Here is a 21633-nt window from a genome sequence, read left to right on the forward strand (position 1 = left end):
CTACAATATGTCTTGGTGAGCTTTCTCACAAGTGTCAGTTGGTCACTTGGAATAAGAAGGAAAATAAGCTCAGAATACATGAGTTGTTAATATGAGACACAAAGTATAATTTTAATGTTTTAATATATCAAATATAATTAGGAATGATAATTCATCATAAAAGTAATATATGCTCATTGTGAATTTAGAAAGCTGTAAAAAAAAAAAAGCTGGGCATAGTGGCTCATGCCTATAATCCCAGCTACTCAGGAGGCTAAGGCAGGAGGATCACTTCAGGCTAGCAGTTCAAGACCAGTCTGGGAAACATAACAAGACTCTGTCTCGCCAGGCGTGGTGGCTCACACCTGTAATCCCAGCACTTTGGGAGGCCGAGGTGGGCAGATCACCTGAGGTCACGAGTTCGAGACCAGCCTGGCCAAATGGTGAAACTCCGTCTCTACTAAAAATAGAAAAATTAGCCAGGCATGGTGGTGTGTGCCTGTAATCCCAGCTACTCAGGAGGCTGAGGCAGGGAGAATTGCCTGAACCTGGGAGGCGGAGGTTGCAGTGAGTCGAGATTGCGCCACTGCATTCCGGCCTGGGTGACAGAGCGAGATTCTGCCTCAAAAAAAAAAAAAAAAAAAAAGACTGTCTCTAAAAAAATGAAATAAAATAATAGAAGGCACTAAAAGGTACAGTACAAGTAAAAATTACTCCTTGTGCTACCATTAATAAACAACCACTGGCTACATTTTGGTGTGGTTTTTTGAGACGGGGTCTGGCTCTGTTGCAGAGGCTGGAGTGTGGTGGCACATTCTCGGTTCATTACAACCTCCGCCTCCCAGGCTCAAGCAAGCCACCCTCCCACCTCAGTCTCCTGAGTAGCTGCGACTACAGGTGCCTGCCACTGCGCCAGGCTAACGTTTGTAATTTTTGTAGAGACGAGGTTTCACTGTGTTGCCTAGGCTGGTCTCGAACTCCTGCACTCAAGCGATCCACCTGCCTCAGCCTCCCAAAGTGCTATGATTACAGGTGTAAGCCACCGCACCTGGCCCTGGTGTTTTCTTTATTGTCTCTTTTATATGCATGTTTTCCCATCTTTAGGACCACACTGTGTTTATGATTTAATATTCTTGCTTTTCCACTTAAAACAGTGGCAAAAGCATTTCTCATCACACTGGTTCTTTTCTAGGTTTTAGACCTAATATTCAAATTTCTTAAAGCATTTTATTCATAAAATAACAATAGCTACAGTTTTCCAGGAAAAAGTATATTGTGCTGACTAGTGAATGTTTTTAACAAATACGGTGAATTTTTTCTTTGATCTAAGACAAGACAACTTTAAGAAGCAAAATGAGAAAGTAGATTGTAGGAAAGCAGGGAATGGTGTCCTGTGGTGCTAAGAATTTGATTTGTCTTATCCCAACTATATTTTTCTCCCATCTTGAACTGCAAAATCCATTTTTCAGTTAAGCTGAAGGAATCTGTTGTTGAAAATCATGCAGTGTTAAGTTATGCTGTGGAGGAAGAACATACATATTTGGGTCCAACTGTGAAGCCAGATGATAAGGTTAGTAATGTCTTAATGTTCACTCGATTTTTAGAGCTGTTTGGCTTCGTATTCTCTTTTGTTTAGTTTACAGAAGCTATGTTATAACATTAAAGTCAGTGCTTTCTGAGATCTGCTTTTAGTGAAGTGGATCAATGATGAAACTAGCCAAATCTGAGCATCAGAAGTCTTTCCAGTCTACCTGATGCATGATCTCTACAGTTCTGAGAAGCAAAACTATAAAACAATGTAAAACAATAAGGGCATATGTCTGGTGTGTGTGTGTGTGTGTGTGTGTGTGTACGCACATGTGTTTATAAAGATAACAGCTGTAGGAATGAATGAGATTGAGGGTGGGGGGGTGCGTATGTATGTCTATGAAAGCCTAATCATTTCTGGGCAATGATGAAAAGGTTTTACTACTGATCTTTGTAACTATGATGGTTTCTACACTTGACCTGAGCTCAGAAGTGACAACTGCTGGGGTTGGTGATTTGGGGTTTTCTTACATACTACTTGCTACATTGTGGTATGATATTCCCCTTAATTTCTAGGCTAAAACACTGTCTCATGAACCATTATCTTCAGCAACTGTTTCCACTGGGAGCCTTTTAAGTTATGAAAACACAGATTTGAGCCTTACAGATCCAGGTAATAAGGTCAAAATGTTTATAAATAAGTTGAAAGACCGGCACCAGTTGAGTTGCAATACAGTGATGGAAGGAAGCATTGGGTTTTCATGATACACCATGGGGAACTGTTTCTGTAAATCTCAAAAGTAAAGTATGGCCAGGCGTGGTGCCTCACGCCTGTAATCCCAGCACCTTGAGGTGGGAGGATCGCTTGAGCCCAAAAGTTTGAGACCATCCTGGGCAACATGGTAGAACCCCATCTCTACAAAAAAATACAAAAGTTAGCCAGGTGTGGTGGTAAGTGCCTGTAGTCCCAGCTACTCAGGAGGCTGAGGTGAGGGGATCGCTTGAGCCTGGGGGGTCAAGGCTGCAATGAGCCACAATCACGCCACTGCACTCCAGCCTGAGCAACATAGTGAAACCCTGTCTCAAAAAAAAAAAAGTAAAATATTCACACCCAGCAAAACATTGGCGCATATGGTATTCTAAATATTACTGGAAGTAACAGGGATGCTCTGTAGATCCCCAACAATACTTTTGAGAAGCAGTTGCTGATATATTTTTCCATTCAGTGGAAACCTATCCGAGCAAATTTCATGGTTGCACTGATCTCTTAACAATACGTATTACCATGCCTCTCCACTAAAATATGTCTGTAAGGAAGTACCCAGTACAGTATGTCTGTAAGGAATATTCCATTAAAAGGAATATAGTGTCACTGTCAATTACATTTTTTTTTCTTTTGAGATGGAGTCTTGCTCTGTTGCCAGGCTGGAGTGCAATGGTGCAATCTCGGCTCTCCCGAGTAGCTGGGACTACAGGTGTGCGCCACCACGCCCAGCTGATTTTTGTATTTTTAGTAGAGATGGGGTTTCACCATGTTGGCGAGATGGTCTCCATCTCTTGACCTCATGATCCACCCACCTCGGCCTCCCAAAGTGCTGGTATTACAGGCGTGAGCCATCACGCCTGGCCTATTTACATATTTTCATTAAACTCAATTTTCAGAGTCATTTTCAGAGCACATGGATGATAGCAAGCAAGAATCTACCACCAGTAAAGAAGAGGAAACAAATATTATAAGTTCCATAGTTCCTTCAACACAAGATATTTATCAGCAGCAGAACTCTTCAGACGTTCATAAATCTCTGTTGCCTGCAGTGGATGAAACTACATGTGGTCACACACACTTTCAGCAAATGATAGACAAGTACATTAATGAAGCAAATTTGATACCTGAAAAAACAGATTTGCAAGGTAAAATTATTTTAAAGCAATACTTTTATGTAAATTAAGTTTTAAATTTTCACCTTTCATCATTTTAAATTTTATGCAGTGATTGTTTGAGCTTCATGTTCTTATGGCCTGCTACAACACCGTTTTACCACAGAATATATTGAGGGCATTTAGTGAGAAAGGGAATCTGGAACCAATTAGACTCACTGAGGCACATTTACAGGACATTAATTAGCAAATCTTCCTTTACCATTGCAGAGTTAGCTATTACGGCTGAGGCAGTATTACTGATAAATAAGAGCAGGAGCTCAGAAATCATACAGTTCTGGATTTGAGTCATAGCCTGACCATTTCCTAGCTGTAAAACCATGGGCAAGTTACTTTTTCATCTTTTATAAAAGAGGAATATTATAGATTAAATGAGATAGTGCACATAAAGCACAATGTCTGGCCCATAGTAACACTGAATACAGTGAGCCTTTTTCCTTTTTTAAGCTTATACTGAAGCGGTGGTTACATATGTCCTGTTGATCCTCATTAGCCTCATAAGGCTGTGGAAATGGAAATTCGTATTTGTCAAAAGTTTGTTCATACCTGTAATCGTAGCACTTTGGGAGGCCGAGGCAGGAGGATTGCTTGAGCCCAGGATTTCAAGACCAGCCTGGGCAACACTGAGACCCCATCTCTATTTTTAAAAAAATTTTTTTAAATTAAAAAAAATTAAATTTCTCTAAAAATAAAACTTAAAAAGTTTTGGTCACTGAGAGGATCCATATTTTGGACCTTTGAAATAATCATGATAGGACGTAACTTTAAAGCATCTGCTGATCATGGGGGAAAAACTGAAGTTTTTGTTACACTGGAGTTACCTGAAAATAAGCGTTTATGAATATGTTCTTAATACTCCTTTTCTAGTGTTTACCTTAAAAATAAATTTATGATTTTTTCCCTCAAAAATTCTAACAGTTGACCTTGACTTTCCAGAATTGGAACACATTTTTCCTAATTTGCATCATCAGCTGTTTAAACCCTTAGAACCACATCCAGATTTTGACTTATCATCATCATCATCCTCTGGGATTTCTCCAGACAACAGAGACTTTTACCAGGTATATTAAAGTAGATGTCCCATTGCAGTGAATATCTAAAAATAGTTTTAAGCCATTTCTTCTACTGGAACAAAAGTTCTTCTAAACCCTTACCTAGAATCACATGGAAGTCTGGGCACAGTGGCTCACACCTGTAATCCCAGCACTTTGAGAGCCCAAGGCGGGCAGATTACTTGAGGCCAAGAGTTTGAGACCAGCCTGGCCAACATGGCAAAACCCTGTCTCTACTGAAAATACAAAAATTAGCCAGGTGTTGTGGTGCACACCTGTAGTCCCAGCTACTCGGGAGGCTGAGGTGGGAGGACCACTTGAGCCCAGGAGGTGGAGGCTGCAGTGAGCTGAGATCGTGCCACTACACTCCAGTCTGGGTGACAGAGCCAGACCCTGTCTTTAAAAAAAGAAACAAACAAACAAAAAGAATCACATGGAAAACTTAAATAAAAAATAAAAATAAATCCTATTGCCCAGACTACACCCTAGACCAATTAAAGCAGAGTTTCTGGGAGTGCTCAGATAGTACTAATTATTATTATTATTTTTTAAGCTCCCCAAGTGATTCTAATGTGGAACCAACTTTGAAAACAGCTGCACTGGGCCGGGTGCAGTGGCTCACGCCTGTAATCCCAGCACTTTGGGAGTCTGAGGCGGTTGGATTGCTTGAGGCCAGGAGTTTGAGATCAGCCTGGCCAACATGGTGAAATCCCATCTCTACTAAAAAACACAAAAATTAGTTGGGTGTGATGGCATGCCTGTAGTCCCAGCTACTCGGGAGGCTGAGAACCGCTTGAACCTGGGAGGCAGAGGTTGCAGTGAGCCGAGATCATGCCACTGCACTCCAGCCTGGACAACATAGTGAGACCCCATCTCAAAAAAAAAATAAAAAAGGAAAAGAAAACAGCTACATTAGAATTTTGTTTGTCCCATCCACCTGTCTCCACCTAGGGAGTATGATGCCATAAAAGGCTTAATAACAACTTTTAGTTGTGGAACATATTTAAACAGTAAAGTAAATACAATTTTGCAAAATTTAAACTATCTTCTTACACAGTCAAAGGAGCTGAGATTTAAACCTGAGTCTTTTTGCTTCCACTTCCTGATGGCCTGACATTTTAAAGTCTCTTTCATATTGATTGAAAAGAACTGGATTTGAAAAAGCAAATCATTGCTGTCATAGTGAAGTGATAATTAAGGAAGAGTAATACCAAAGGAACACAATGATTATTGTTTCAATTGTTAATACCTAATCAGTATTTCAGCCTTTCCCTTTTGTTTCCTGCCAGAGATCAGATTCTTCATCTGAAAGCCACTGTGCTACTGGATTATCCAAAAGTACAGTTTATTTCACAGCACTGAGGAGGACCAGCATGCATTCTTCTCTTAACACAAGTCTGAATCAACAACCTGACACTAACTTGGCTCATGTTGGAGCTCACAGTTTTGCTACAGAAAATATTATTGGGGGTATGTATGACTAAGTTAGAAAAAGTTAATTTTTCCATGATTTTTTACATCCATTTCCTTAGAAATTAAGCCTAGCACCTCTTGGTTTGTCTTCACCCCTGCTCTCACCCCTATCCTGGGTGTTAAAAAATATTTAAATTACAGAAGTAATACATGCATTTTTTTAAACAATACTGAACATTATGAAATAAAAGTGTTGCCTCTTGTTCCTCAATTTCCCTACCTCAATCATTATGTGATAGTTAACAGTTTAAGTATTCTTTTTTTGTTTTTGTTTTTGTTTTGTTTTTGAAGACTGAGTTTCACTCTTGTTGCCCAGGCTGGAGTGCAGTGGTGCGATCTTGGCTCACTGCAACCTCCGCCTGCTGGGTTCAAGTGATTCTCCTGCCTCACTCAGCCTCCCAAGTAGCTGGGATTACAGGCATGTGCCACCACACCCAGCTAATTTTCTATTTTTAGTATAGACAGGGTTTCACTATGTTGGTCAGGCTGGTCTAGAACTCCCGACCTCAGATGATCCACTCATCTTGGCCTCCCAAAGTGCTGGGATTACAGGCGTGAGCCACCATGCCCAGCCAGTTTAAGTATTCTTCTTAGGCCAAGTATAGTGGCTCACGCCTGTAATCCTAGCACTTTGGGAGGCTGAGGCAGGAGGATCCCTGGAGCCCAGGAGTTCAAGACCAGCCTGGGCAACATAGAAAACAAGTATTCTTCTTGAGCCTTTGGTACAAATGATTATATATACACACAAACATACATAACTGAGATACACAAGGATGTACAAATTATATATACACACATGGATAATTGAGATACACGTGGATGCTTTATTCTCTTTTCTGTTATTAAAGTCATATTCAGTTCTTATAGAGGAAAACATCCTCAGTTTATAGCCATATGTCCTTATTAAATATTAATAGAAAAAGAAAAAATACTTGGTGTGAGCTGTAGTTTGAGAAATCACTGTGACCATCCTTATCTTTGTATTCATGTTTATACACATCAACTTTTATGCCTAAAATTGTAGGTTACTTGCAATTGGATGATAAACTATTAGAGACTGTCAGTATCCAACTTTTACAACATGTAACGATGATTAACTGATTTTTGAATTTCTTAATGCAGGATCTGAACAATGTTTTGAACAGCTTCAGCCAGAATATTCTTCACAGGAGGAGAGCCAGCATGCTGATCTACCAAGTATTTTTAGCATTGAAGCAAGAGATTCTTCCCAAGGCATGAAAAATCAGAACTATCCCTCTGAAGAACATACTGAAATATTACAAAACAAGAAAAAAATTGTTCATTTCCAGCTTTCTGTAGGAAACTTTTCAGTCTACAGTTCATCTGATGAAGCTAATGTATTTGATCAGTTAAATGTACAGCATAGCACTCCATGTGGTTCTAACTCTAGTGAGTGCTCAACAAAACACCAACTAGAAAGCAGAAAGGAAAGTATGGGCTTTGAAGAACTATCAAAAAGAGGGGTTGTTACAATGTTACAAAGTCAAGGACTCATTGAAGATAATAAAAATGAAACCTGTAGGGTTTTAGACATAAATCCACAGGTAGAGGAAACTGACTCTCGATTATGTGTAAGAACAGTGGAGATGGGAACTTCAATTCAGGCACCATATTCCTTAACTACTCAAAATGAAAAATATTTTGAGAATTCAGCTGAAACAGACATTCCAAAAATCACCAAAAAACTATCTCAACTAGGAGAATCAGAGCTTTTTGCAAGTTCTGGATCATTTTCATTACAGAGCTCTATACCAGTCTGGGTAAGTGAAATCAGTGTTGTATAAATAACATTTAAGTTCCTTTTTGGGAAAAAACTTTTTTCTTCGAAAATTAGAGATGAAGTTCCCACTATGTTACCCAGGCTGAACTCAAACTCCTAGGATCAAGGGATCCTCCTGCCTCAACTTCCGAAGTAGTTTGGACACACCACAATGCCTGGCAGGAAAAACCTGAAACAAAATACAAGCAAAACTGCTTGTTAATATTCCTATCCAGCTTGTGATCACTGGAAATATCCAGCATAATGCAGAAACTTAAAAGTTTGAAAACTGTCTTCTGAGAGTATTTTACAAAAGATCCTTTTTCTCCCGATTCAGATATCCTTTCTCCAACTTCCCTGAAAAATGGTGGTTCTGCCTGTGCTTCAGCATTTTCAGTGTTGAGCCTCATTCCAGTGCAATGAATTCATCCATTATTGGAATAAGTATTGGAAACCTGCTCCTCATATTAAGCAACTTATAATCTGCTTGCTTTCAACACCAGTCAACTGGTGACTGGTTTTCATCTAGCAGTATGTGCAGTTTATCCTTCCACAAATAAACATAACAGATTGAAAATAAGAATTACAACTAAACCACGTTTTATGTGGCTGCTTTTGTTCTTGTTGTGTTTAGATACTTTTGAAACATTATCTGTTAGCAGTCAGTGGCCCACATTTGGCAGCAGCCCAGTCGACCCCTGCTCCCTTTAGATACAATTCAGCACAGCCAACCTGCATTTATATTTTTTGCCCAGCACTACAAGCGTTTAGGTTTGTAATCATTGTGGTAGATACCTTTCAGTCCATTGTCACACTATTTCATCCCCTCCCCGAAGTAGGCTCCAGTATTTCTACAACTGAATGCTGGAGTTATGGAAGCCTAAGGAAATCTGATCTGTTGGTTTTTGCCAATCATTGCTTTTCTTCCTCCATTTTCACATTTATATACACTTGCAAAAAATGTGCATTATATACAAAACGATTAGTTTAAGTCTTTTAAGGCTATTTTGACATGGTTTTCCTTTTAATTGTGGTTCACAGGAAACAGAAACTGGCCATGGTATAATGGAAGAACCAGAACTTACTTTAGTAAGCACCACTGATACCAGTATTGCTGAAATGGATTTTGCAAATTTAACCCTAGAAGAGAAGAGCGAGAATGAAGCAAAAAGCTTCTTTCAGGTAAATTTAAGCTTTCCTTCTATTTTATTCTATTACGAGCAAACCAGTTGATTTGTCTCTTACAACTTATCAGAAGGTACTCACTGGAGGGAATTATGCTATGCATTTAACTAACCCGACACCCCCACCAGCTCTCAATTTGTCTTAAACCTTCACTATTCTGTCAACCACTGTGCATTTTCTTTTAATCCCCACTCCAATTTATGCCTGTCTCCAAGACTGGCAGAACTAATCTTATACACCTAGTGTTATAGTAAAATGACTTCAGAACAACTGGTAATTTTACTAGGGGAGTAGGGAGGCAGTAAGAATAAAGCTACCTAAACAGAGGCCTAGAGGTAGTGAGGGCAGTGGAGCCTGAGCCCAGTTCAAGGCCAGCCTGGGCAACAAGGCAAAACCCAATCCCTATAAAAAATACAAAAATCAGGCATGGTGGCGGGTCTCTGTAGACCCAGCTAAGATTGAGGCTGCAGTGAGCTGTGATCATGCCGCTGCACTCTAATCTGACAACAAAGCAAGACCTGTTTAAAGCGTTTAAAAAAAGTTGAGTAAAACATGCAACTTTCTTGCCATTAGGTGAGTGAGTTTCTGCCTCTTGTATCAGCAACAGAAGCCTCAGATTATCCAGCTGTATCAGAACTTTCCATAGAAAAACCAAGGACAGCATCTACAGGTAAGCCTTGGACGGCCTCCACACTTCTAATGGAAAGTAGATACTTTGCCTATTTCCGTCATAAATTTCTTTTCCCCCCAGCAGAAACCCCTCGCAGGCTTACACCTATACCAGGGAGCTTACAAGAAGCATTTATAAAGAGGAAAAAATCATTTATGGAGAGATCCCACCAGAGGCAGAAAGAAATAAGGAATAAAATTCATGTCTCTGAAAATTCTCATATCAAAACAGTTAAAGAGAAACCATCTATAAGTATGTTGAATTTTTAAAATCTTCAACCAACTTCCTGAAATGTTTAAAGCCTTGTGTTTACAACTTGATTTCACTTTTCTTTCCTCAGGTTCATCTGTGAGTCATCTAAAGGGCGTGAATAAAGTCACAGCATCTTTTCCTGAAGACAGAAAGACTACACAGGCTCTAAGGCACCAAAGGGGTCTAAGGTAGGGTTAATTTTTTTTTTTTTTAGTGATTCACTTTTTGCAGTGTTTGTCTCTAATTCTATATAAATTCTTTACAGGTTATACAATCAACTAGCTGAAGTGAAACAACAAAAGGAAGAAAAAACAAAACAAGAAGCTTATGCCCAAAACAGAGCAAGGGCAAAAGAATTCCATAAGGTGAGTATAACTGAGGAGGAAGGACTTAATTTTTCAAGCATGAAGTACACAACTGAAACTCAAATTTTTATTCCTTCCACAGAAAACACTAGAGAAACTTCGAGCCAAAAATACATGCTGACTTTCTAGAAATAGTGTAAAGGTTTTTTAATTGTGTATATGTAGCATTAGACAAAATTATTTAAAGTCAATAAATTGTTATTCGAGGAATTCCATGTTGTGATTTCTTCCACTGTCCATCAAGGTCACTTTAGATCCTCTAAAGAGCTGGAATCAAAAGATTTATCTTCAAGTTTGCCCTGAAGAAGAGAAATTTTGATTAACCTTTAAAACTCTCACATGGCAACAATCATGGATTATTACGTTTTATATCTCCTCAGGAAAACATAGCACCAAACATTAGGAGTGCTATGGCTTCCTATAGAGAACTTCCATCTTTGGTCACAGCGTCAAGAGCTCTGGGTTTCACAGCCTCATGAGCCCTCTTTGAAATGACCCATACAAATGTCTTTTCTAATGCATACATACCTTTTTAATGAAACTGATCCAGTTGTCCTGTCAGCCCTACATAACAATAGTATAAAAGTAAATTTTACATTTCCAGAGATGAGTGTACAGTGAGTGAACATGAATGAGTCCCTAGAACGAGCCTGAGTTAACTCTACTACAAACTGCTTGGTTATTAGCAACCCACAAGGGTTACAATATAAAGGCAAAGCAAATTTGCATGATTCAAGAGATCTAGGAGAATTTTCAAATCTCACTGATTTTAAAGAAAAATCACGTGGTTCACATTTTATTTGTATTGCATTTCTATTACAGTTAATCAACTGTTCCCAATAAGCTGATTGCTAGCAAAGTAGCAGATAGAAAACCTACTGGGAAATTTTTTTATGGTCATGTCCACAGCAAATGAGAAACTGCATTCTAAAAGCCTTGGTAATGACCATTACACCCTTGAGCAAATAACTTATAGTTAAGATAAAAACCATTACTTGCCATAATTACTTTGGCTTCTGTCATCTCGTTTTAATATGGATATACTGATGAAGACTTCAAAATTCACCTATGGAAAAATGTGTATTTCAAATTTATATTTACTATTAAGTACAGAAATCTATCTTTCAAGAATGAGGTTGCTTAGGTTCCAAAGTATCCTGAAACCCGGCACCCCAAGTAAGGTATTGAAAATTCCATGCTTAAAATAGCTATTTAAACTAATAGGTATTTTTAAAAATCAATGATCCCATGCCCATTCATATCCGAATTTGCTCTATGATCATGTTTCTGGTAACTTTTACCTTTGGGCTTTTATAATCTTCTGAAATACAATGCAATATTTAATGTAAATGGATGTTCAGAAAGGCCATTTTCATTCAGCCCCTTCAGAGCAGTTGAACATTTCGCCCATCATCATAACATCGTTAATAATGAAGTTTAAACACATAATAACGTAAGTCTAGTCTTTTTTTTACTCCTAAGTGGTGATAGATGTTGCAATAGCATTACTAGATAAATAAATAACCTAAAATAACATTTGGAGAAAAGCTAGTATTCAACAAAATAACCTGCATGGCCTTTTAAGTAATGAATTAACTTACCAAGAATCTTTGGGATCTAATTTCTTCAACCAATTTACTTTAGGGTCCTAGAATTTGAATTGTACAAAGTACAGTTATATTTTGACACCTGATCCAAGACACAGTCATGTACCACATTACAATGTTTCAGTCAATATACAGCATACAAAAAAAGTGGTCCTATAAGAGCTGAAAATTCCTTATTAAATGTTATTTCTAATATTGAAAAGTCAACATTTTTCTCCTACATTTTTACTCATAAACATGGCAAAATGTTACAGGTCTCATTGTCACCACTGCAATATGCATACTGTGATGGAAGCATAACCTGTCTCAATTTAGCCACATTAACTATTTTTGGACACCGTGATCAACAGTGCCCATTCTCTAGAATGAGGCATTGTAAAAGTCTTTAAAGCTTAGTAGTGTATTTGTACGAAGTTCTTGTTATGCGTGCAGTGCTACTGATAGAGGGAAACAAGCAGAATCAATAGAAACAGAGAATCTTACCTTTTTACTGTAGGTGGTGGGGATCTGCCTGGTTCTCAATTTGACACCTTGGAAAAAAAAGCATTGCTTACTATTTTAGAGTATATCAAACTGAACACTCTGAGAAACCTACACAAATACTGTATCAGTAGAAATACCAGGTTTAACAAGCACAAAGCCAAGAAAACCAACGATGCCAGATACTGAATTTCTATAGCACTGACCTTTGAACACCCTAGCAGGTGTAAACTGCTGAGTGCAGATACCATGCAGTGCAATTATGACTGAACTGTACAACTCGTATTCCCAAATTTGCAATATTGCTGAGAAATGCTTTCACAAACCTCTCAAATTCAAGTTCCTTTAACAAGTACAATAATTTGAGCTTTTTTCCTAATTGTCACTGTAATAAGGAAGCTACATTAACTACATTTTAAGCTACAACTCTAGTCTTTGCCTAATCTTTGCCCAGTCTCTCTATAAAACTTAAAGATGGAATATATACATGTAACTTAACAGATCAGACTACAAACGTCAAGCTCATTGTTGCTCAAACTGCCAGTTACACAAAATTCTTTTTATGTAATTCATATCCCTATTGATTCAACATATCCACACAGGTTTACGTGACTTTAGGATGAAATATGTGTAACTGCCAGTTGAATAATGATGCAAAGAACACAGGTAGTTTCGTTTGGTAGGTATAGACATGCAGTCTCTTCATTTTCCTTCTCTATACAAATATATACATTGTAATATTTTTGCCAGTATCTTACTAATTCTGTGTTATACCTGAAATACTGGGATGGTGTAATTTCTATTTTTCATCTTTTGAGTCCTTGATTATTATAAGTTAAATATTTTACTTACCTCTCAACATGAATGAGTTCAAATCACATTCATTCCTATAGAAAGTACCAATTAAAGATTTAGAAAGGATACATTTCCAGTTATTAAAACTAAAACCCAAGTATAAATTTAAGATCCAGTTTATTATACAGCCATATCCAGCTCTGTCAGAATTAAGTTTTAGTTCATGCCCGTTATCATTCAGCAGTTGAACAGTTAAATTCATCATCGGAACTGTAATCATTATTTCCCAAAAGATTATACTGTCACCAATTAAAACTTACCTAAGCGATCACTCAAGAATGGTACAGATGTGTGGAGTATGCCAATACCTAAGGTAAAAAAGTAGATTATCTGGTTTTTCATAACGTTTAGCAACCGTCTTTTTCAAACTTTTAGCAACTGTCTTGTAATTCCTTCCCACAGATCTAACAATAGTCCTGTGAGTAAAGTAAAACCACAGAGTTACTCTATGAGGCGTTTCCAACGACGTGCAGGCTACAGGAAAAGCCCCATCGGGATAGACCTCAACCACTATTTACAAGGTTTTGATTTTTTTTTAAAGACACAGGATCTGCCATGTCTTTTAAAAATCGTGTGATTCTTGCTGAATCACTTGAGCCCAGGGGTTCGAGGCTACAGTGAGATGTGGCAGGATCACATCTCACTGTAGCCTCGAACTGCTGGGCTCAAGTGTTTCTCCTGCCTTAGCCTCCAGAGTAGCTGGGGACCACAGGCACCACTGTGTCCAGCTAGTATTTATACACATAAATAACAAAGTCTAACACTCCATAGGAAAGAAATTATGAGCAGAAACTGCAATATGCTCTTACAATATTGCAAACTGCAGAAACTTCCTACTACGTTAATCACAAAAACAATAATTTCATAATCACATTGTGCTTAGGAGCCAGAGGAATGATAAATAAAAAGTAACATCAAGTAGCTCCTTTACATGAACCAAAGGAAAAAGATTTAAACTTAAGATTTAAGTTTAAAGTCTAACTGTTGTTATGAACTTCAATATTGCAACAGAGGATGTTGTTTTCCCAATTCGAAGATTTCAGCAAATTTTAATTCTTGGCTCAAAATTAGTTGTCATCCATTATAAAATACAGGAATATAATGTGCCTGTAAGTTACGACTTTGGCATTATATAACTTTTAATCAAACTCTACATCATTCAAATTTATGAATTCTTATGACCTGTGTAATCATCTTTTATTATACTATATTTTGCATTAAACCATAAAATCCTCTACCTCATTTTAGATTGTGCATTAATTCAAAATAATGCTGTAGGCTTCAAGTAGGAAATCGAAATTCTGATTATTGCTACAAACTAACAAATTCGGGACCCTCTAATGCTTGCAACTAAAATGAATCTGACACATCACTATAAAATGTGTGAATCTAGGATTCTTCTTTTCAGAAATCAGTATAAATGGGAATTAAAAGCATGGTAGAAATGTCTCTGAATAAAATGAAACTTGCTTGCTCTGACAACATACTGTTTCCTACACATAAACAAATATGATGTGAAAACTCAAATTGAGACATACCTTTAACTCCAGACACCATGTTCTCAAGATAAAAGCCTTTAAAACAAAAAGCCATTGTGTATATCGTCAACATGAAATTGGAATGCAAAATTAATACTGCTGAGGATTTCCCTCATATCCCATGCTGTTTATCTATTCTACAGGCCTAGAATCAACCTTTTTTTCTTAAGAGACAGGGTCTGTCTGTGTTACTCAGGCTGGAGTACAGTGCTGCCATCAAAGCTCAGTGCAGCCTCCAACTCTGCCTCAGCCTCCCCCCTTTCTGAGTAACTCCAACTACAGGCACATGCCCCAGTACCCAGCTAATTTTTAAATTTTTGTGGAGATGAGGTGTTTCTTACTTTCTTGCCTAGGCTGGTCTTGAACTCCTGGTTTCAAGCAATACTCCCACCTTGGTGTGGGGATTGCAGGCTTGACGCATTGCACCTGGCCGGGAACCAACCTTTATGGCTATCAATACTCCCATCAATCAACTGTCTCAGGTATCATAATATCCCTTCTTATATGTATCAAAACTCATACTGAACAATGAGTTCTGGGTTGCAAAAGAGGATTTATTTTTTGCACCTATCTATAAGTCTTTGTCCACGTTAAACAAAAACATACATAAGTGCAGTCCCAAAATGCACTACATAGCAGAGTAGTCAGCTCTATCGTGGTGATCAAAATAATGAACATCAGGGTAATGACTGGTTCTCCCCATGTATACATGTTGAATAAATGTGTATGCCTTTTCTTGAACTAATAAAAAGTGAAAATGGTAGTTAAAAGTAGTATTAGGCCAGGTGCCATGGCTCACGCCTATAATCCCAGCATTTTGGGAGGCCAAGGCAGGCGGATCGCCTGAGGTCAGGAGTTCGAGACCATGGTGAAAGCCTGTCTCTACTAAAAATACAAAAACTAGCTGGGTGTGCTGGCTAACGCCTGTAATCCCAGCTACTAAGGAGGCTGAGGCAGAATCGCTTGAACCCGGGAGATGGAGGTTGCAGTAAGCCAAGACTGCAGCCATTGCACTACAGCCTGGGTGACAGATTGAGACTCTGTCTAAAAAAAATAGTATTAAAGATACTCTAAATTTGGAAAGGGAAATGAGGTTATTACAATACTAAGCATCTGACAGGTCACTTTTGTCATGGCTGAACAAAGCTGGGATAAAATTACAGCATTTCAAATACCCTCTTCAAAATGGTTGGGTGTCAAGTTACTTTCCTTAAGATTTTCTTTTCAAAATTAAAATCACTACATTTCATTGTTTCAATACTCACAGAACACCTGTAAGCTCTTATTCAGAAATCAAATGACAATTTCTCAAATTTTTCTATGTATTTTCTCTGGTGTTTTAATGGTTTTTTTTCTAATTATTACTACTTCACAAGTTTCTTTCACAAACTTCTTCACAGGGTTAAAAAATTTTTTTCTTGTTATAAAGTTCTGGGTTTCAGAATTTCTTCACCACCAGACTGGTACATATATCCACATTTATCTTTATTCATTTCTATGAAGTCGTTTTTTCTATATGCTTCACCTTTGACATTCATGATCCTGTCACATTTTCAGGCCTCTCTGTCCAGTATTTTTGGCTTTTGTAGCTCTCTTTTTAGACAAAGCAGCTTCTTCAGTAATATCCTCTTCTTCTAAGTATACACTCAGTCTTACAGGGAACTCAGAACTTACTATGAAACTATCCCCCTGCATAAAACAAACAAAAAATCATGGATTAAGCAATAACTCAAATGGTTTAGTAATTACATATAGCTGAATGCCCTGGATTACTTCAGATAACCTAGAGACTACATGTAGATGTTAAAAATCCAAATTAACATCTGCTTATTTTTTCATTTGACATCCTAACTAGCAATAATACGTATCAGAATGCTACTTATTAAAAATAGTACTGAAAACCCCATGTTCTTTATCAAGTCTCTAAAAAATTATTTTCCTTCTTGCATTTCCTGCAGTAAACTTATAGAGCTTTTCAAAAGTTAAATGAAGTGTAAGAGAAAAACTAAATATAATTCCTTCTGTACCAACCAACTCCTGCCTTCCCAAAATGGAATAGGAAAAAAATAAGTCACTTACTGCCAATTTGATATCACATTCGTTATCTTCAAGATGTGTTGCATCCTCATCCTCTGCTCTGTAATATTAAAATTTATCATCGAGATGACAGAATCTTCGATGACCTAATTAGTTGTATATTCCACTCTGAAATATAACTGAAACTGCAATACTAGTCAAAGCAAACACAAAATTTGAGACTTTTGTGTTCTAGAGAATTCTAGATGAACTGTGTGCCAAGCTTGGCTCAACTGTAATAATCGCAATTGTCATACTCTGTATCTTTGTTCATTATTTAAGTATAACTATATTAAAGGCAAAATATGAAGCAATTAACATAAAAATTTAATTTATAACCTATTACCAAAGTTTCATATGATTCCACTTACGTTGACTCCTCAATAGGAGAAATGGATCCATCATCATCCAAAAATTTGTATCTACGACTATCAAAATCTTCATTTTCTAAATCTTCACCAACATTCATTTGCTTCAATGATTCTTTCAGGTGGTGTTCATACTTCAGTTTTTCAATATAGTTAAAAAATCCTCTTGCAACAGCTTGCTATATATTAAAAACACCATAAGTATGTCGAGATTTTATTTTTAAGACCCAGCAGGTGCCTATGTTCAAAAAGGGCAATGCCCCCCCTTACCAAAGACTCTGAATTTGCTATCTTAACTACTCCCCACTTGTGGACTTATCAAATGCTGATTATTAAAATTCACATTACAATTATGAATTTACCTAAGCTGGTACCAAGGAAAAGTGAAGTACATATCTTGTCATGTCTGGGACTTACTAAAGGCATTTTAAAATGTAAAAACAGGAATAAGATTTCTAATGTTTACTATAATCACCTTAAACTTAAGAGATTAACTGAAGAGATTAACATGTATTAATCCTCCCAAATAAAATTTCAGGTTCTGGCAAGGGATCATAAATTAATTCTGAATTCATTCAACATACAACTCTCAAATATTTTAAAAAGTCTAGTACTAAGTATTATCGTATTTTTCAGATAATTGGCTTAGAAACATCTAGGCCTTAAGAATATATCCACTGAACATAAGGCATGTGTGGTTTTAGTTTAGGTTACTGCAAAAGTAATTGCAAGTTATGTGAGCTTTTATTATCCCCACTGAGTTTTAGGGTTGTGTTTAAAGACCTGAGATGGGATAAGATCAAAGGATTTTATACAAAGAGCCTTGGAGCACTATCTTTTAAATATGGCAAAGTGTAGTTATATTAAGAGATACAAGTCAAGATTCAGTTGAAGGATAGGGTGGACTTTAGGGATAAGTCAGTATAGAAGAGTATCAAAATTGCAGACAGTCTGTTCCCAGTATATCTGAGACAATTCTAAATTGGCCAACAAATCATTTTGGGCATCTTGAGTTATGTGTAGCCATGTATGTAAAATGCTGACTCACCTCAAACGTTAAAATTTTTCTCCAAGGTGCGTTTTTTTCATTCTCTGATTCTAAAAATGGGAAGCCAGATCCTCTGCTTCTAAATTGTTTCTTCTTATCTATTAGTGAGTATATAGGATTTCTCCTTCCTTCTGGTCTTCCCCGTGGTCTTCCTGTTGGCTGGTACCTCCTCTTTTTCTTTTTTTTATATCTCTTTTTCCTGTTCTTGAATCTTTCAAAAATAGCTTTTATAGTCAATGGTATTGGTTCAAAAGATGAGTCACTTGAATCACTTGCGTGAACACTTTCAGGTGTATGAACAAATTTTCGAATGGGGTTTCTTTTCTCCCCTTTAGGTGAGTAAGGGATACACTGAGTTTTAAATAAGCTGCTATCAGAAGAGTTATCTCTAGAAAAATGGAAAAAAAAATTAATTTCATCTTCTTTTCTTACTGCTTATTACCATTAATACCCAGTCCTAAATGTACATTTCTTCCAAGACCAACTCAGAAAACATGCCCAAAATTAAAAATTTTTTAAAGGATGGGCTCAGAACCAGCTAGCCTTTCTGCTGATCATCCTATTTAAATAGCCCATAATGCTACAGCTCTTATTAAAGAGTTTTGTAGACATCGTCTTGCTGTCACCCAGACTGGAGTGCAGTGGTGCAATCACAGCTCACTGCAACCTCAAACTCCTGGAAACTCCAGGGATGCTCCTGCCTCAGCCTCCCAAGTAGCTAGCTAGGACTAATGGCATGCACCACTATGCTCAGCTTACAAAAAAACTATGTATCTTTCAAGACAATGTATGAGCTCCAAAAGGCTGTATGGTTCGGTTCACTGCTAAGAGCGTCTGAGTAAAACAAACACAGCCTACCGAACCGGAGGATGTAGTCTGGAAGAGATGCTAATATGATCCAAAGAATACATTTTTTCTCGACGAATGTGTCCCATAATATATTCACATTTTGAATTTAAAGTATTTGCAATGCTATTATATCAATCTATGTAACTAGATAAACTTGGAAGGTCAGTGAAATCTAGTTTTCCTTCTTTCCCAATTCCTGAAAATTATCTTTACTGTCACTCATTATATACAATAGTTTCTCGTAATTCAGATACAATAAACATGATTGAATCCACTCACCTTCGATTTGCAAGTTCCACAGCATCAGATGTCACATGGTCAAGAGAATCTATTCCTGATTTATCCATCAATTGCTCTTTGTTTTAAACAGTTTTCTGAAATTATGAAATTTAGTAAATATGACAAAGCTTCCCTAAATATTGACAGTATCTACTACAGTGTTGAACATGGTCAGACTATGCCAATGATTTCAGGCGAAATCATTTACCAAGGTTAAGCTTCTTATCCATTTCAGATCAGTTTCTTTAAAAAGAAATCCAGAAATTCTATTCACAGGTTCTTTCAGTTGTTACCCTCTAAATGTATTCAATGCAACAAGATTCCAAAAAAGTACCGTCCCTTCCAACAAAAGCATCTTTCAATATAAGTAAAAAATGTAGTTTTATCATTAGCCACATATTTTAACGTACAATTACCAATACAGTATTAATGTACAATTAAAAGCCGTTTTCCAAGATCAAAGGGGGAATTCCTAAAGCAAAGTGTGCCCTATATAAACCAGGAAAAGGATCTCCAATCAATAAACCATTTTAAACTCCTAATCACCTCTCCATTATAATTCCTAGATTCTTCATTCCTAGATTCATTTAAGCAACTGAACTTTGTCATATTGTATCTTTGCCATTATTGGTGGAAACTGACAAGTTCTGAATTCTCAACCTTTTTCAATGAACTATCATAATTCTTGTGTCTTCATCCCCATGGTAGAGAGTATACAACATACCAAAAAAAAAAAGAAAAAGAAAAAGATTCCTTCTTGTGAGCTAAAAGAAAAAAGAAAAACAGGTTGGTCTGGGCGGCTCAGGCCTGTGTAACACAGTACTTTGGGAGGTCGAGGCGGGCGGATCGCTTGAGCCCAGGAGCTCAAGACCATCCTGGGCAACGTGGTGAAACTCCGTCTCTACAAAAAATACAGAAATTAGCCAGAATAGTGGCGCGCGCCTGTGGTCAGGAGGCTGGGGTAGGTGGAATACCTGAGCCTGGGAGGTGAAGCTTGTATGTAGTGAGCCTCAGCAACACAAGGAGACCCTTGTCTCTACGAAAAATTCTTAAAATACTGGCTAGGTGTGTTGGCCCGTGCCTTTTCTCCCAGCCACTCGGGAGGGTCGCTTGAGCCGCGGTGGAGGTTGCTGTTAGCCAAGATTGCACCACTGCACTCCAGCCTGGACGACAGAGCAAGACCCTGTCTCAGGGAAAAAAAAAAAATAGGCATGGCAACAAAAATTAAAGATAACTACTTATTTCATTATTGTACATGCCTTAGTCAATCTCTTGTCTCATTCTGTAGCTTCTTGGGACCTGACATGAGTCATTACATATAAATCCTAGGATGAACTAGCAAAATATTTAAATATAAATATTTAAAATATGAAACGATAAGGTCACCAAGAGCTCAGATTTGTTAAATGCCCCCTGTGGTATTTTCCTGGTACAAGGTCTTATTAGTTTTTTTAAGTACAAGATTCTACAAAGTCATTAAATATCGAATGCTCAAAAACGGAATTCAACAAAAATTTGCCCCCATGCTTTAATGGTATACCTGTGGTTAATTTTTTTTAAAAGTAGGGATTATCAAAATAAAGCTAGCTCAATAATCACTTTTTCGAAGTGTTTAGAAGACACTCCTACTTGGGTGTCGATGCCTCCGTGGGGATTCTGCAATTCTTAGAGGCCACGTGGGCAGAGAGCGGCGCTTTACCCGGAGCTAACGCTGTGACCACCAGCGCCTCTCACCCGGCAGCGCCTAACCTGCAGAAAACCGGCGCCGAGTAATGGGTACCTCACATACGAAGGTTAAATCATTTAAATCACGTAATAAGGTTAAACTTGTCCGCAACACGATTTAACACCTCCATCTCAAGATATAATGAAGCCCGTCCACACTACAACCACGTTTGTGTGGGACTCATACCAGCCGCGTGGCGCGGAGTGGCCTGCGGCCGTGATCCCTTCACCCTCTCGGCCCGACTTCGGAGTCTCGATCCTCCGGACCAACGAAGGGGCCCCGGGAAACCCCAGATATGCAACGCCTCCCCCCGCCCGCCAGGCCCGGACGGCCTCGCCCTCTTAGCAACCTACCTAAAAAGGCCTCGCAGTGGCCCCAGCCGCGCACTTGCTGCTCGTAACCCAGGCCTCGGCCCAAAACCCGCGACTGGCCTGGTGCGTGAGTCCTAGAGCTCTGTACACACCACCCTCCCGACCTCAGCCCTCCAACTCCCGATAACCAGCCGACCTCCTCCAACCGTGCGGAAGAAAAGGGTTGGCTATTTCCGTGGCCCAAGTAATAGTCAGGCCGAAATCTCGCGATACAA

At 38.1% G+C, this 21633-nt stretch overlaps 2 protein-coding genes and 11 non-coding genes across 39 annotated transcripts in view; 3 read left to right on the forward strand and 10 right to left on the reverse strand.

Annotated features, from left to right (window-relative positions):
• The window catches only part of CEP295 (centrosomal protein 295), a 69473-nt gene extending 59042 nt beyond the window's left edge, over window positions 1-10431 (forward strand). For 7 of the 21 annotated variants that reach the window (XM_008966392.5, XM_008966398.5, XM_008966396.5 and 4 more), the window contains 10 exons: window positions 1449-1549; window positions 2083-2179; window positions 3169-3417; window positions 4381-4505; window positions 5786-5966; window positions 7092-7750; window positions 8791-8931; window positions 9508-9856; window positions 9945-10044; window positions 10122-10431. In XM_008966392.5, coding sequence (XP_008964640.4) covers window positions 1449-1549; window positions 2083-2179; window positions 3169-3417; window positions 4381-4505; window positions 5786-5966; window positions 7092-7750; window positions 8791-8931; window positions 9508-9856; window positions 9945-10044; window positions 10122-10350 — 2231 coding nt within the window. In that variant the 3' untranslated portion in view covers window positions 10351-10431. The remainder of the gene's footprint in view (window positions 1-1448; window positions 1550-2082; window positions 2180-3168; window positions 3418-4380; window positions 4506-5785; window positions 5967-7091; window positions 7751-8790; window positions 8932-9507; window positions 9857-9944; window positions 10045-10121) is intronic. The other 14 variants (XM_003813782.6, XM_024930973.4, XM_008966395.5 and 11 more) reach the window with 8 other exon arrangements.
• LOC112441294 (small nucleolar RNA U2-19) lies at window positions 1679-1758 on the forward strand. Its single transcript, XR_003029231.1, has one exon. It is a non-coding gene; the product is annotated as a small nucleolar RNA U2-19 (small nucleolar RNA).
• On the forward strand, window positions 1926-1995 carry LOC112441293 (small nucleolar RNA U2-30). Its single transcript, XR_003029230.1, has one exon. It is a non-coding gene; the product is annotated as a small nucleolar RNA U2-30 (small nucleolar RNA).
• TAF1D (TATA-box binding protein associated factor, RNA polymerase I subunit D) lies at window positions 10267-21619 on the reverse strand. 7 transcript variants are annotated; one of them, XR_010113483.1, is made up of 14 exons: window positions 21401-21619; window positions 19322-19416; window positions 18194-18581; window positions 17149-17324; window positions 16781-16838; window positions 16227-16390; window positions 14702-14737; window positions 13424-13471; window positions 13161-13195; window positions 12312-12358; window positions 11823-11869; window positions 11221-11287; window positions 10750-10785; window positions 10267-10520 (listed from the first exon to the last, which is right to left on the reverse strand). XR_010113483.1 is itself a non-coding variant. In XM_055094767.2 (7 exons), the coding sequence occupies exons 2-6, from the start codon at window positions 19387-19389 to the stop codon at window positions 16247-16249; spliced, it is 834 nt and encodes a 277-aa protein (XP_054950742.1). In that variant the 5' UTR covers window positions 19390-19416; window positions 21401-21619; the 3' UTR covers window positions 12313-13471; window positions 16227-16246. The 7 variants fall into 7 exon arrangements, 1 of the variants encoding a protein (XP_054950742.1); XR_004665208.3 differs by having other exon boundaries at window positions 13424-13493; XR_008620245.2 differs by lacking the exon at window positions 10750-10785.
• On the reverse strand, window positions 10586-10719 carry LOC112441283 (small nucleolar RNA SNORA25). Its single transcript, XR_003029220.1, has one exon. It is a non-coding gene; the product is annotated as a small nucleolar RNA SNORA25 (small nucleolar RNA).
• Window positions 11050-11170, reverse strand: LOC112441289 (small nucleolar RNA SNORA32). Its single transcript, XR_003029226.1, has one exon. It is a non-coding gene; the product is annotated as a small nucleolar RNA SNORA32 (small nucleolar RNA).
• LOC112441281 (small nucleolar RNA Z40) lies at window positions 11573-11645 on the reverse strand. The gene has a single exon (XR_003029218.1). It is a non-coding gene; the product is annotated as a small nucleolar RNA Z40 (small nucleolar RNA).
• LOC112441284 (small nucleolar RNA SNORA1) lies at window positions 12072-12201 on the reverse strand. Its single transcript, XR_003029221.4, has one exon. It is a non-coding gene; the product is annotated as a small nucleolar RNA SNORA1 (small nucleolar RNA).
• Window positions 12429-12567, reverse strand: LOC112441282 (small nucleolar RNA SNORA8). The gene has a single exon (XR_003029219.1). It is a non-coding gene; the product is annotated as a small nucleolar RNA SNORA8 (small nucleolar RNA).
• On the reverse strand, window positions 13302-13374 carry LOC112441303 (small nucleolar RNA SNORD5). Its single transcript, XR_003029238.1, has one exon. It is a non-coding gene; the product is annotated as a small nucleolar RNA SNORD5 (small nucleolar RNA).
• On the reverse strand, window positions 13540-13671 carry LOC112441291 (small nucleolar RNA SNORA18). The gene has a single exon (XR_003029228.1). It is a non-coding gene; the product is annotated as a small nucleolar RNA SNORA18 (small nucleolar RNA).
• Window positions 13765-13821, reverse strand: MIR1304 (microRNA mir-1304). Its single transcript, NR_163099.1, has one exon. It is a non-coding gene; the product is annotated as a microRNA mir-1304 (primary transcript).
• On the reverse strand, window positions 15191-15316 carry LOC112441295 (small nucleolar RNA SNORA40). Its single transcript, XR_003029232.1, has one exon. It is a non-coding gene; the product is annotated as a small nucleolar RNA SNORA40 (small nucleolar RNA).
• Window positions 21620-21633: the final 14 nt, after the last annotated feature.

The sequence above is a fragment of the Pan paniscus genome, chromosome 9 (genome assembly GCF_029289425.2).
Source record: "Pan paniscus chromosome 9, NHGRI_mPanPan1-v2.0_pri, whole genome shotgun sequence".
NCBI lineage: Eukaryota > Metazoa > Chordata > Mammalia > Primates > Hominidae > Pan > Pan paniscus.

Excerpts from the sequence above, each read along its gene's own strand:
- TAF1D (XM_055094767.2), bottom strand. The coding sequence starts at position 19,389 with ATGGATAAATCAGGAATAGATTCTCTTGACCATGTGACATCTGATGCT. Across the intron at positions 18,582-19,321 it reads GTGGAACTTGCAAATCGAAG|AGATAACTCTTCTGATAGCA; the intron begins GTGAGTGGATTC and ends CCATTTTTCTAG. Across the intron at positions 16,391-16,780 it reads AATGTGATATCAAATTGGCA|GGGGATAGTTTCATAGTAAG; the intron begins GTAAGTGACTTA and ends TGTTTTATGCAG.